This window comes from Apodemus sylvaticus, chromosome 10 (genome assembly GCF_947179515.1).
Source record: "Apodemus sylvaticus chromosome 10, mApoSyl1.1, whole genome shotgun sequence".
Taxonomy (NCBI): domain Eukaryota; kingdom Metazoa; phylum Chordata; class Mammalia; order Rodentia; family Muridae; genus Apodemus; species Apodemus sylvaticus.
The window spans coordinates 16,887,087-16,902,276 of NC_067481.1; the positions used below are offsets into that span (position 1 = coordinate 16,887,087).

Below are 15,190 nucleotides of genomic sequence, written 5' to 3' on the forward strand. Positions count from 1 at the left end.
AAGAATAAAGACCCTCTACAAATACCAAAAGGATCTAAGATAACCTGTGACATATGACGTGTGTGTGTTTGCATGCACTCGCACTTGTGTGTAGTGAAGCTGGATTCTAAAGGGTGACTTATAATTTGAGGATTTATTTTTATTATTCTTAATTATTCGTATGTATGTAGGGGTGAGGGGAATATATGTATGAATTCAGGAGCCTGAAGAAGCCAGGGGTGTTTACCTGTGGTGTGTGTGTGTACATATGCATTTGTGTGGAGATGTAAGATGACCTTGGGTTCCACCGTGACTGAGGCAGGACCTTTTGGTTGTGTATTGCTGCTATGCATACTCCAGGCTGGCTGGCCACAGCTTCTAGGGACTCTCCTGTCTCTCTCTTCCATCTCTCTGTAGGAGCACTGGGATTACAGATGTGGCGTTACCACTTGGGGTTTAACCTGGGTTCTGGAGATTCCTTGCGTTTGCACTGCACCCACTGCACGGAACACTTCCTAATGCCTATGACTATTAAAGAGGCCTCTTGGAAGCTTTATTGTATGCTTTGCTATAAAAATCAAAGAAAAGTAACTTGGGTTGGGGAGAAAGGTCAGTCAATAAGTGTGTGCTTGCCTCGAAAGCACAGGAACCTGAGTTTAATCGCCAGAACCCATGCAGATATGGCAGGCGGGGGTGGGGCATGCTCTTATAGCCTGTTCAACTCCAGAAAAATGAGAGGTTGTTTCAAAGGTGCATGATGTTCCTGAAGATGACATAGAAAACTGTCCGCTGGCTGGTTGATCTCACACACACACATACACACACACTTAAAAAAAAAAAAGTAACCCAGCAGCATTGTAGTACTTCCACAGGTGACTGGAACCAGAGCCTTCGGTGTTGTTCTGAGCATACCAGGGCCTCTTGCACACGGCAACCCTGCTTTGCACTTCCCCTCCCAGGTGCTAAGATCATGCTTTACCACGTCCAGTTTACAAGATGCTAGGAATCATGGCTGAGGCCTTGGGCATCATCTGAACTACGTCCACAGCCCCACAGCACAGCAGCAGTTCCGGTAAGACTCAGTGTAAGCCAGGCTTGCTAGCACAGGCTATAATCCTATCCACTTAGGAGGCTGGGATAGCAGGATCACAAATTCAAGGCCAGCGTGGGCAACTTAGTGATGCTCTATCTCAAAAGATAAAAAATGGGGCTGGAGATATAGCTCAGTGGTATCTGTAGCCTTTGCTTGGCAAGACCTTAGGTTAGATTTGATCCTAACATGTACACACATATTAGTCAAAGTTGTGACAGAGCCTGTCACAAATATTTCCATCTTACCAGAAGGACACTCGCGCATAACCCTAGTGTGGCTTCAAGGCAGTGAGTAACTTTGTATTACTAAGACAATGATCAAAGATAAGATGATGTAAGTGATGATGTAAGCCATCCAAGCCCCGTTTTTCTGACTTAGAGGTTCGTCAGAGCCAGGCGTGGTGATTCATGCAATGAGCACTCCAGACACAGAGGCAGGAGGAAGTTCAAGCCAAGTATGTTCTACATAACTAGGGCTATACAGTGAGACCCTGGTTTGTTATTGTTGTTTAAAATACACACACACACACACACACACACACACACTATACCCAGACTTCCAAATGTTGTCAGTCTCCTAGTTGGGCAATAATATGAGGAAGATTTTTTTTTTTTTTTTAGTTTTTGGCTTTAGCTTTGGTTAATGGATTTGTTTTCTAACCTCAAAGTCAAACCCCTCTTGTCCTAACCCTCTGTCTAGCCTCCTAAATTGGAATACAGAGCCAGACCCAGCATGTGTTTGTTAGTTTGTGTCCTCTATCTCCCCTTGGGCCAGGGAGGTAGTTCAGCAGCAGAGCCTAGTGAGTGTGAGAATGTGAGTGTGTGTGTGAGTGTGAGACCCTGGGTCAGCTCTCCACCACAGAAAAAGAATAAACAAAAACCTCCCCTGAGAAAAATAACAGGATTCCAGAAAGAAAGCCTCAGTAACGCTGGCATGGTGAGCCACAGCTACAGTCCTCTCTGGAGAGGGTAAGGCAGGAGAATGACCATGAGTTCAAGGCCTACAGCAAGCTTCAGGCCAACCTGGGCTACACAGGAAGTCTAACTCACTAACTAAAATAAAACAAAACTCCAAAACAAAGCAAAAAAAAAAAATCAGTGATATCATCACTCTATAGTTGCCATTTCTCAGGTTCTTACAAATTTCCTCTTAGCCATAAAACAAAAACCAACCAAACGCCATGTGAGCTCTTGGAAGGTAAAGGGAACAGGAGCAGGAGCTCAAAGCCAGGTTGGCCACATAACAAATCTGAAGCTAACCTAGATTACATGAGACCTTGTTTTAAAGTGGGGAAAAAGAAAGAAAGAAAAGAACTAGTGAGGATAGTATTGTTGAGTACACATTTCAAAGCTTAAGCTGTGCTGCATCTAGTGCACATACCAGAGCCTGGACTCCGGGGGTCTCACACATACTAAGCACATGCTCTGCTACTGAGCCACACCCTAGCCCAGCATACATGACATTTTCAAATGACATAAAATATTTTTGTTTAATTTTTGGTTCGTTGAGGCAAGGTCTTACTATGTAGCCCTGGCTGGCCCGAACTCCATATGTAGACCAGGTTAGCTTTAAACTCTCAACAGTCCTCCTACTCCGGCCTGCGCTTGTGTTACAGGTGTGTGTCACCACAGCCAGCTTGATATAAAGTATGCTTAGAAAGGTAACTGCTTCGGGCGAAGGTAACTGTCAGGGCATTACTGTGCAATGGGAAGGGCTGTACTTTTGTCTTCTCATTCCCAATTTTTTATTATTGCTCTGAGAGTCCTGAACACCTACTTCATGATCTCCAAGTGAAATTTCAAAGCAGAAATAACAAAGGGAACTCTAAGCTTTCTTCCCTGAAACGCAGATGCTATTGTTATACAATTCACTTTTATAATGATAAAAGTCAGACAGAATGTATCACTAAATTAAAACTCTACCTTCTTAAATGTCCTTACTACCCATCTTCACAGTAGTTTTTGTTAATTATATTGTATGGATATGGCTATCTTTATATTTTAAGGGCTCAACTGGACTGGTACATAACAGGAAAGGTTCAAGTCTGCTTCTCCTTGTTAGCAACAGGAGCGGCCACCAGGGGTCAGTGCAGAGTCACTCTCACAGGCGCCTCACAGGAGGCAGGGCCCTGTGTAAGGAAACCAGTTCCACAAGTCATATTTACAGACTCTTCTAGATTGGAAGGGGCCTGTTCACATGAGTAGCCAAGTTCCCTTAGGGTTTCTCAGGTTATAAAGGATCATACTCCTTCAACTTAGTTTATATTCAACAATTCTAAAACAGGGCCATATTATAAACAAGTCTGTCAACATAAGATACCAGATTAGACCCACTCTCCTTTGTTTGGAAGGAGATGATTTGAGGGTTATTTAAAAAGATATTTATTCTCCAGAAAAGGGGAAATCATTTGAAATGTAAATAAAAAATATATCGAATTAAAAAAGATATTATAAAAAAGATTTATTATCCTTTTTCATAAACTATGTATGTGTGTGTATGTGTGTATATGTGTGCATATCATGTATGTGTGAATGCTATAGGAGATCAGAAGAAAAAAAAGAGCCATCTCTCCAGCCCTAGGTATAAAATAATTTATATATAAAATAATTATTTTATTTTCGTATTTTTTGTACATGTGTGTACACGAGTGTACATGATATGTCAGTATGTTTACCTGTGGGTACACATGTGCCATGGCATACGTGTGGAGGTCAGAGGACTCGGGTGTGAGTGTTCACCTTCTACCTTGTTTGAGACAGGGTCTCTTTTATTTTACTGATACGAATGCCAAGCTAGCTGGCTTCCAAGCTTCAGGGGACTCTGCTGTCCCAGCCTTCCACCTTCGCATAGGAGCACTGGGATTACAGACACACACTACTGCATTGAGCCATTATGTGGCTGCTGTGGATTTGAACTCAGGTCCTCACATTTGCATGGCCAACACTTTACTTGCCAAGCCATGTCCCAACCCCTTGCTCTGTTTTACAGGTTTCTTGGTAAAATCAAGTAACACAACAGTATTGTATCTATTCTAAAGCAGTTAATCAATATCAAGTTACCCCATTCAGACAATGTGCTAGTCCGAACTTACATGACTTAGCCCAACAAGTCTAAAAAGCCCTGGCTAGTAGAAGACGTTGCTATGAGGCATAAGGCATCCATCTGCTCAGGTATGAGCTTGGGTTGTTTTGCTGTTGTTGTTGTTGCTGTTGTTTCCCTAATCGTGGCTTTCCAGCTGTCTTTTTTTCAGAAGTAGAAGTTATCTTTCACAGCTTTAGGTCTTATCCACACTTTTTTATCTAAGGCTCCTTCAGAAAAGATTACTCTGAGCTTAGAACCAGCCTGAATGACTTATACCTTGGTAGGTGACCTGGGTTCAAGAGCTGTTCCACACCCATTGTGTGATGTGCTACCACGCAGGCAGTCAGCTCTACTAGACCTTCCAAACTTTCTTTGGTTAGGCTCTGGCCCAGCCTATCAGTCTTCCCTTTGCCTGTTTCCCCTCTAGTTATCATCGTTCCTGCTAAAACTGGGCTTCTGAGACTATCTATCATACCTAGGTTAGTATAAACCCTTTCAGGAAAGCAACCCCAACTGCTGATATCGAAGCAGGCCCTGAGGAGGCCATTTTCCTTGGCGCCTGATTTCCTATTGGCACTAAAGCTTAGGCTCTTGGAGAAGGGAACAGAAACCACATAAAGAGAGCAAAACTGGTGATCATGATCCATAATGCTCTGGGACAGCACCGTGTATATCCCTGCGTCTTCCCTTTGAGGCCTCACATCTCAGAGCAGGACATAAGCATCAGCCAGACTGCCTGCTCCCTAGAAAAGCACAATTCCTGTCAAGTAAGGTGTCCAGGGAATATTAGCTGCATGAACAAGTGAAAAGGCTAGGTTGTTAGACCAGCATTCAACTACAAGAACAGCCATGTCTCTATTCCAAAACAGAAAGAAAAGGAAAAAGACAATCTTAGTATGAAAGTAGAAAAGCAAGCATGTGGGTTTGAATGTTACTTAGTCCAGAGGCTCAAAAACCGGACATGAATCAGGACAACTCAAGAGTCATAAAGCATCCAAACGTCACTATGGTTACTACTGAAGACTGTTTTCCACTCTTCGGTGCCCCGGGACTCTTAAGGCTCTTCACAAGAGTCAGTCACCTGGGATCAGAGTCAGACCAGCTGGCCAGTCTCTCCTTGCATTCCAGATGGCCTGTGATACCAGCAGAGCTAAGAGTCCCTCTTTCCCAAGGCTGTAAGACACTGCAGCAGGTCTCTAATCTCCCACCTGTCTCAGCCTCTGAGATTGCTGCAGAAGCTCGCGCTGGCCTAGGAAGGAGCCTGGAGACACATCTAGTCGATATTGTCGTAAACGTGAATCACATCCTCATAGTTGTTGAGAGCCTGGATGAGGTGAGCAGCCTGCTCCAGCTCAGGCCCAGCCAGCTGCACCTTCGAGTGGGGGATGAACTCCAGCGAGCAGGATACGGAACACAGGCCCAGGGAGTCCAGTTTCTTCCTCACTTGATGTACTGAAGAAGCATCACAAATGAACTAGAGATAAAAGAAGTGTGCGGGGTGAGAAGCCGGGAAGTAAATCCTGAGTGGAGCAACCTGTACTAGGTTATCACTGTCCCTTGAGCTCATAGTTTCCAATGCTTAGACGTCTCCTTACCAACTCACAAGATAGGCCGTATCTGCCAGTGTTCACTTAATAACTGTGCAATTTGTGAACTCTTTGCTTCACCTGGATCTTGACAGTCAAAGAAGCGCACCTTTAGGTATCTATGAGGGACCCCTGGAATCCCATCCAACACACATGCTTCCGGTTGTCAGCTTGGAAGCAAGCCCCTTTACGCACTGAGCCATCTCACCAGCCCCCACACTCACTTTAAAAAGGTTCTTGTCTTCTTCGTCTTCGGCTTCCTTCACATCCTCGGCTCCCGCTTCGATGGCCAGTTCTAGGGCGCGCTCTAGGTTCACAGCTTTCTTCTCTCTATCCTCCACTCCAACCACAACCACTCCTTTTTTGTCAAAAAAGTGACGTGCTCCTTCAGCCATCATTCCCCTGATAGGAGAGGGAACAGGCAAGAGTGCATGGATGGTTCTAGAAGCCCAACTCTACACAGTGCTGTATCCTAACACTGTCCCCTCACCCATCCCGCCCCTGGAGTACCCAGAGACACCCAGCAACTCTCTTCATGCCGAGGCCGCAGCTGGTGCTGGTAAGGTGACTTCCAAGAGCATCCTCCCTCCTATTCTGCCCTCATCGGTGTCTGTAGGGTACAACTTTACTCACTGTTCCCTGTCCTATTAAGATTCCTGTCCTGGTGGAGTGCTTTAAGACTAGGCCGTTATATAGCCACCGATGGAATCATGGAGCAAAGATTTCACGTATACCTGATGACTGTATCTTTGGGATCCTATCTCATTCAAAAGACATGAATGAAAAAAAAAATCAGTTATTATATTGGATTCCACTAAGGAAGAAGTGTGCTTAGAACCTAAAATACTGCTGAGGACCAACAGCATTTGCCTTACGTAGAATTGGCACCTAAAGGTACTGTCCCCTTCCTCTTTCCCCTTTCTCCATATACGCACACTTACCCGTTCTTGTTCAGGATATATTTGATGTCCAAGTGGCACTTGGGGCTACTGTTTGATAATGCCTCAATAAGCAGAGAAGCACCTCCAGGGCCTCGGCCCTCATACAGCAAGTAAATGCCCTTGTTTTTCTGCAAAAATAAATGCATACATATATAATACATAATACAAACTTACATACACCGTCCTGCTTCCTAATGTCCCAGTGCCCTTCCTGCCAGCACCAAACCACAGGCACTAAAAAGTGGTTCCACCTATGACCTCTCAGGACATACGCTTGGGCCCTTTTGCCTGTCTCTTCTGAGGGAGCCTGATGGTATCCACGTCTGGATCACTGGAAATTCTCTCCTTCTAGAAAGGACTCTGTCTCCCTGGCTCCTCATAGCCTTACTCAGCTCTGCTCCCATGCCCCTCCGAGCAGAGCTCACATCCAATCCACCCCGTCACTCTAGTTTGCCTCTCTCTCTCTCTCTCTCTCTCTCTCTCTCTCTCTCTCTCTCTCTCTCTCTCCCCCTTTTGTTTTGTTTTGTTTTTCCTTTTTCGAGACAGGGTTTCTCTGTAGCCCTGGCCGTCCTGGAACTCACTCTGTAGATCAGGCTGGCCTCAAACTCAGAGATCCTCCTGCCTCTGCCTCCCAAGTGTTGGGATTAAAGTCTTTTTAACAATGTGTTTATTTTTAGTTAGTTTATATGTGTGGTGCATTTGAATGGCAGTGCCTATGGAGACCAGCAGTGTCAGATCTCTTGGAGCTGAAGTTACAGGTGTTTGTGAGCCACCTGATGTGGGTTCTGGAACTTGAACGTGGATCCTCTGGAAGCACAACGAGCACTTTCAACCACTGAGCCACCTCTGTAGCCCAACCCTGGGCACTCCTGTCTTTGTTCATCTTCCTATATTCCATTCCGTGTGAAGCCTACCTAGGAAAGCTCAGTGCCCCCAACCCTGGGCTGCTGAATTGTCATGGGAGCTACTGAACTCCGCTCTGTAGCTAAATTCAAACATTCCCCAGCTAGTTACCAGTTTCCTCTGGACTCCCTAGACCTTCATCGTTGCCCGTGCCACTACTCTTTCTAAGTGCCTTGGCCTGAATATTCCAAGGGCCTTTCAACTGATGACCTTCCCACCCACTTTACAAATGGAACTCAAGCTCCCTGTTGATCTCTGAGGTCAGGCTGCTGGGATTTGGGTCTGTCATTTTCTGCATGACCTAAGGCAAGTCACCAAATCTTTCTGTGCCTTGGTTTCCACTTTAGGTCACTTGCAGGAGTCACTGAGATCTTGCATACAGAGTTTTTTACTACAGGACCTAGTCTGGAACAAGCACCCAGTAACTGCCAGCTCTTATGACAATTGCTATGGAGAGTGATGAAAGGCCTCTATGGACTCAGCACTCTGTGAGGCTGAGGCAGGAGGATCATGAGTTCCATGCTAGCCTGGGCTACACACACACACACACACACACACACACACACACACAGTGTGCATGTGAACACACCAAGATATTTATTATCTCTTCAATTTCTTACCTATTCTGGAGGAAGAAGTGTAGAGGCCAGTACCTCCCCACTCCTTCTGTCACCATTACCCCTAATCTCTATTTTCACTGGCTTTTCTTCTTTAGACAGAAACATTTGAAAACAAAAACCAATCCCTTCTCCAACCTAATGTCAGGGCTTTCCCCAGTCTTACCTGTTCTTTCTATTCTATCTTCTCCAAGCTGGACAGCGCAGCTCTTTTTCTGTATCAGTCTCCATACTGTCTACCTAGCCTATTCCCAGTCATGGCCCTCTAGCCCGCCAGTTCTCAACCTGTGGGTCCCAACCCCCTCAGGGGGGTGCAAATGACCCTTTCACTGGGGCTGCCTAAGAACATCAGAAAACACAGATATTTAAATTGCAATTCATACCAGTAGCAAAATTATAGTTTAAAAAGTAGTAATGAGACAAGTGTGTAGGGGATCCCCACCACATGAGGTACTGTATGAGAGGGTCACAGCATTAGCAAGGTCGAGAACCACTGCTCTGCTCTAACCAAAGGCCAAGGATAGAGATTCTACAAAGGTCTCTGGGTTGAGCGTGTCAACCATGTTCCCACCCTTCCCCCCTGACAATTTAAGGAGTTTGTGGTGGCTTTCTAACCCTCTGGGGGCTGTGGTGAAGAATGTCTGAGGACACACCTCCGTCTTCAGTGCTGACTCGATGGTTGACTTGGGCATATTCTTGCTGCGACACACCTCTAAGATGTTGGCCAGGCTGCTGTTGTTCTCAGGGTTAGGGCCTCCCTCTGGGTAAGGAGAGAAGAATGAGCCAAGATATCTCTTCACAGCACAGGGGAAATGAGTGGTTTCCCGCCTCTCCAACCCCAAAACAGTGAGAAATTACTCTGTGTCAGAATACTAACATTATTTAATGAGGACAGCTCGGTGTGTCAAGTGCTTGCCTTGCAAACAAACTATCTGAATGTGATCCCTATTCCCCACATATAAGATAATACCAGCACCAGTTTATAATCCCAGAACCAGGCAAGCAAAAACAGATTCTGAGACAACTGGCTAGCCAGGCTGTCTATTGGGTAAGCGCTAGGCTAGTAAGAGCCCTGAATTTAAACAATGAAATAAAAGAGCTGGAGACATGGTGGTAAAGGTGCCTAATGTACAAACCTAGTGACCAAAGGTCTATCCCTGCAATCTACTTATAGGAGGAAGGAGAGAATCAGCTTCAGAAAGTTGTCCTCTGACTTCTATGTGTGCTGTGCTGTCACACACACACACACACACACACACACACACATATTCACACACTCATTCACAAATAAATGAGGTGGACAGTGTCTGAGGTATAACACCCAAGGTTGTCCTCTGGTCTCCACATGCATGTCCATACAAACACACATACACCTGCATACCCACCCCCACCCCCACACCCCTACAGAGTATTTCGTTTAGATAAGCATATTGGTTGGTGCACACCTGTAATCCCACAACTCCAGAGGGTTAGGCGGGAGCCTGAACTACTTAATGAATTCTGGGTCAGTTTCAATAAAGAGTGAGATTCTGGCTGGACATGGTGGTGTACACCTTTAACCCCTGGATTCAGGAGGCAGAGGCAGGTTCCAGGTCAGTCAGGGCTACACTGAGAAACTATGATTCAAAAAAACAAATGTGTGAGACTCTGTCACCAACCAGCAAACAGAAAATACTTAATTTAGTGATTCTATTGGAATAAGGAGAACTGTTTTGGGAAAGCAGTTTCTTTCCTGGGGGTTGGGGAACAGGAGATGGAACCCAGGGCCTTATCCATGCTCAACACTGTGCCTTATCACTAGGCTATAAACTCAGCCTGGATAAGAAGTTCCTAATTTTCCCAGTCTTTAGGGATAGTTATCCTGTTGCTAGGTTTCCGCAAACTCCATTTCTGTCCGATGAAAGGGTTGAATCTTAACATCCTTGCTTGTAGTATATTTGTTATAAAAAGAAGAAAAGAGAAACATCACCCACAAGTGGTAGTGATAAGTCAACGTTAGTTTAATGCCTTTTTTTAAATGCTGCAAGCCACCTCAAGGTAGGTATTGTCTTGCTTTACAGAAAATTAAAATTCAGTAGTTAAGCCACTTGGTAAAGGTCACTGAAATAATCTAGCTAATGACAGACTTTATGTCCTCCTAACTCCAGATACACACTTTTCATAGGATTTTTTTTTCTCTACTTCTATCAGCCTGACTCTAAAATGAGAATCACTGGAGAGACACATGGTTCCACACAGACCTTCCAAGAAAACGTCTTAGGCGCTCTGATGAGGGAAAAGGAAGCAAGAAATGACTTGACTCAGCAAGCCTGCTTCAACCTTCAATGGTTAAAAGCAGCTGCAGAGGGCATGGTTAGCTTTTTCAAGAAAGGCACGTTCTTTGTCCTCTTTCCTTCCATCCTTCTGTTCCTTCTTTTATTTATTTTATTTTTAACATTTTTAAAAAGATTTATTTGTTATATGTAAGTACACTGTAGCTGTCTTCAGACACCAGAAGAGGGTGTCAGATCTCTTTATGGATGGTTGTGAGCCACCACGTGGTTGCTGGGATTTGAACTCATGACCTTTGGAAGAGCAGACCATCTGAGCCATCTCTCCAGCCCTCTTCTGTCCCTTCTTACAAGATTAGTTTGTGTTTGCCTGCATGCATGATGCAGTGCCTGTGGAGGCCAGAAGAGGACATCGGGTACCTCGGAACTAAAGTTCAAGGCGGTTGTCAGCTGTTCTAAGGGTGCTGGGAATCAAACACTGGTCCTCTGAAGGAGCAGCAGGTGCTTTTAACTGCCGAGCTCTCTCTCTAAGCCCTGACTCTTACGGTTTATTCTTGCTTTTTTTCCCCTTTCAGCCATTTTATTTGGTAAATATATATTTTTAACTTTTTAAATAGATTCTCTGTGAATTTCACATCATGCACCCCAAACCCACTGATTCTGTCATCGCTCCAGATCCACCCTCCACTCTTGTAATCTCCCTCCCCTAAACAAAACAAAGCCCATCTCTGATGTGGGAGCAGAAGCTGCAGTGTGTTGTGATGTGTCTGTCACTCTGGATGTTATTTTGTCCACACAGCTTCACTTGCAAATGTTCATTACAATGAGTCTTGGGACTGGTTCGAGGCCTCCGGCTTCTGCCATACTTTAAGATTTGTTTCTATGGAGTACCTTCTAACCATGGACTTAGATGGAGTCATTTCTATTTTTCTAAGGGCAGGTCTCTGAATGGTCTTTGGAAAGGCAAACAGGAAAATGAACTGTAAGTGAATGCTCTGAGGGTTATGGGTAGGACAACTATGACAACTGGCGGGAGGGGTGCGGGAGGGTGGGGACCGCCCCAAGTGAAGCCTTGGCTTCAGTGCCCAGCAGTGGGGACTGTCGGGCTCTCACCTTTAACCGCCAGGCGGATACTCAGAGTGAGCTTAGAGAAGATTCGACTCCTTTCCATGTCCTTGGGGCCCTTGATGTGCCGGACTTTAGACCATTTATTGTGTCCTGCCGAGGCCGTCGCGCTGACATGCAGCGTCCTGTGTGGAGCTGCAGCACAGCCGGGGTTTTCATGCTGGGAGACGCACCAAGGACCCACGCGGAACCCGAGGCACCGCACACGAAAGCATCGGGCAGCAGTGTCTCTCAGGCTGGCGGCAGCCCGAAACATCATCTGCTTCGACAAGGGGCTGCAAGGTGCCAAGAGGAGCAGCCAAAATCAGCCTGTCTAGTCTGGCACTGGAACAACCCGGTCTGGACGTTCAGACTGCTTGTACAGGTCTCCAGAAACTCATAGGCTCAGCCCCACCTGAAGCTGCACAGCCTCGAGTGACCGCCAAGGAGCCGGGCGCGGGGACCCTAAATGGTGCAGTACACTTCCTTTCCCTGGTCCGTCGCGAAAACAGATCCCCGGATCCTGCAAAATTGGTTCCGCTGCCTCGAGGTACTCGTTCCAACCCCGCCCCTGCCAGGAGTGACGCAAACATTAATTGCTCCCGGTTGCTTGGAAACGACAGATATTTTTCCAGTAGAGATTCATGTGACTGATTTTCCCTCCTAACTGAGCAAGTCCAGAATAATAATTGTTTTGTTGAAAAAGAAATATGCAGTTCAGTCGGTTCATTTTACAGGTAAAGACACCACAGCCCAGGCTCCCTGTTTTTAAAAAAAAGGAAACACCTGGCCAGTGGTGGCCCACGCCTTTAATCCCAGCACTTGGGAAGCAGAGGCAGGTGGATTTCTGGTCTACAGAGTGAGTTCCAGGACAGCCAGGAGGACTATACAGAGAAATCTTGTCTCGAAAAACCAAAACAAAAGACTTTCTGACTGAGATTTTTATTTCTGTAAACAAGGATGGTATTGCCTATTTTGTAACCGTAGTGGAGAGTTGAAAATACAGCATAAACCCCTGTAGAGTAAAATCAGTGTGTTAAGTAGCAGCTGTAATGATTGACTTCTAAGCCCAAGTAGCTAGCTTGGGGACACTCAGATGAATCACAAAATTTGGGGGAGAGGACAAAAGATCAGGCCAGCCTTTGAGTCAAACTGCTATCTTCGTTTTCCATCTGCTGTTTAAAATTAGTTTGAATATTTTAAATGTATGTGTATGGTTATTTTGACTGCATGTATGTCTGTGCACTACTGGTGTGCCTAGTGTCTGTAGAGGTCAGAAGGGGTCATCAAGATAGCCTGGCACTGGAGTTATAGATGGTTGTGAGCTCTCACGTGGGGAACCGAAATTGAACCTGGGTCCTCTGGAAGGGGAAGCAATATCTTTAACTGCTGAGCTATCCCTCCAGCCCCTTCCGTGGGTTCTCTTAACGGAGAAAACAAGAGAAAAAGGACACTATGGAAAAATAAAGAAAAAACAAAAGTAGCAGCTGCTGCTTGAAACTCTTTCTAAGAGCTCTCCAGGGGGCAAATTAAGTCTCAAGAGCTTACTTAACACATTAAAAAAGCAGGACAGTGTGAAGGCCCTTTGAAGTCTTGCTCTCTAAAGTTAGACTGAGTGGATTCAAAGTGTGTCTCTGCCGTTTAGTAGTGCAACCTTGGGCAAGTTCTTTACTTTCTGTTTCCGTCTACATACTGTGGCCTTGAACAAGCAGGATGTGGGGAAGGGCAAGGCACAGATTTTATATTCTTAGTATGTCCAAAATTAATCTACTTAGCCTTTCATTCTCCTGTTCTGTCTCTGTATCTCCATGGGAGGCAATATGTTGGCTGTTAGCTCATCTTTTTGTCTCCTCCTTAGTTCTAGAACAGTGGGCAGCCACCAAGCACAACCTGAGTACAATTTCTTTTGCTTTGTTTTAAAGATTTATTGTATTTATATGAGTGCACTGTAGCTGTCTTCAGATACACCAGAAGGCAACATCAGATCCCATTACAGCTGGTTGTGAGCCACCATGTGGTTGCTGGGAATTGAACTCAGGACTCTGGAAGAGCAGTCAGTGCTCTTAATTGCTGAGCCATCTCTCTCCAGCCCTTGTTTTGTTTTTCGAGACAGTTTCTTTGTGGAGCCCTGGCTGTCCTGGAACTCATTGTGTCGACCACACTGGCTTCCAACTCAGAGATTCACACACCTCTGCCTGCTGAGAGCCAAGACTAAAAGCCTGTGCCACTGCCACCCAGGGTACAGATTCTTTGCCTCTTATGTCTCTCTAGAGTATCCTTCATTGTGAAGGACATACTTCAATTCTTCTGGTGAAACTCACTCTTTAGACCAGCCTAGCCTTGAACTCACAGATCTGTCTGCCTTTGCCTCCTGAGTGCTGGGATTAAAAGACATGTGACACCACTGCCTAAGAACCATGTTTTTATTTCTCTTGTGTCTATGCTATGGAGTAGACTTTCTGATATATCATAACCGTGCTTAACCTTTAAGGGGCAGCCAGACCAATTGTTGCAGCAACTTACATTCTCACCCTCATTATGAAAAGGGTTCGATTTCTCCACATAATCACTGAATATCTTTTTCTCCATAGCTATGCCCATTCTAGGAGCGTCAAGTGTCCTCATGGTGGAGTTTTTGTTTTTGTTGTTACTTTGATTTTTTTGGCTGCGAGCCTAGTCTTTAACAGCTGAGTCATCTCTCCAGCCCTTGTTATTTTGGGTCAGGGTCTCCCTATGTAGCTCTGGCTAGCCTGGAACTCACAATGTAGACCAAGCTGACTTCAAAGTCACGGAAATCTGCCTGCTTTTGCCTCCTAAGTGCTGGAATTAAAGACATGTGCCACCACGCCCAGCATCCCATAGAGGTTTTAATTGTACTCCATGACTACTGAAGCAGATTCTCAGGCTGAGTCAACCTTCCCACTTTAGATTTGTGTGTGTGTGTGTGTGTGTGTGTGTGTGTGTGTGTGTATGTGTGCTCAAGTGTATGTGCGCATGCTTATCTTTCTAATATGCAAGCCAAGCATAGTGGTACAAAAGATAACCACAGAGGCTGAGACAGTTCAAGGTCAGCATGGGCTACATACTGAGTACCAAGCCCAGACAGGTGTCCATAGAAGACCCTGGCTCAAAGAATAAGGAGGAGGAGGAGACTAAGGAGGAAGAGGGGGAGGAAGAGAAGAGGAGGAAGAGAAGAGGAAGAAGGAAGAGGAGGAAGAAGGAAGAGGAGGAGGAGGAGGAGGAAGAAGGGGTACTGGGGAAATAGTTCAGTTAGTGGAGTCCTTGCCTACTATGATGGTTATCTATTTGAATTAATCTAGAATCATCTAACAGACATGTTTCTGTGAGGGCATTTCTAGGAAGGGTTAACTGAGGAAGGAAAGACCTTCTCCCTGGCAGCTCTGATACAGAGGCCTGGGGGTTGTGGGTAGGAGCAGTGTTGCTTTGCCTGCTGTCCTTCCCTCCTGGTTGGCAAGTACATCCAGCCCACTGTTGCTGCTGCTATTCTGCCCCGACACTAAAGGTCAGGAGCTGTCCAGGAATCTCCAGGCTTTCAGGGTCAGAATAGGACTGCTCAAGCTGGCAGCCTGTGAACTAAGGTGGTACTGGGCTTTCT

The 15,190-nt window shown here is 45.5% G+C and overlaps 1 protein-coding gene across 1 annotated transcript; it reads right to left on the reverse strand.

The window, feature by feature from the left end:
- Positions 1-806: 806 nt before the first annotated feature.
- LOC127694272 (translational activator of cytochrome c oxidase 1) lies at positions 807-12,051 on the reverse strand. Its single transcript, XM_052195785.1, has 5 exons — positions 11,584-12,051; positions 8,854-8,960; positions 6,681-6,808; positions 5,964-6,141; positions 807-5,627 (listed from the first exon to the last, which is right to left on the reverse strand). Exons 1-5 carry the CDS (start codon positions 11,852-11,854, stop codon positions 5,427-5,429), a joined length of 885 nt encoding a protein of 294 aa, XP_052051745.1. The 5' UTR covers positions 11,855-12,051; the 3' UTR covers positions 807-5,426.
- Positions 12,052-15,190: the final 3,139 nt, after the last annotated feature.

Bases quoted from the DNA above. Each gene is read 5' to 3' on its own strand.
- LOC127694272 (XM_052195785.1), bottom strand. From the start codon at position 11,854: ATGATGTTTCGGGCTGCCGCCAGCCTGAGAGACACTGCTGCCCGATGC. The intron at 8,961-11,583 runs GTGAGAGCCCGA...CTCCTTACCCAG, and splicing joins TATCCGCCTGGCGGTTAAAG to AGGGAGGCCCTAACCCTGAG. The intron at 6,142-6,680 runs GTAAGTGTGCGT...CTCTCCTATCAG, and splicing joins TATATCCTGAACAAGAACGG to GGGAATGATGGCTGAAGGAG.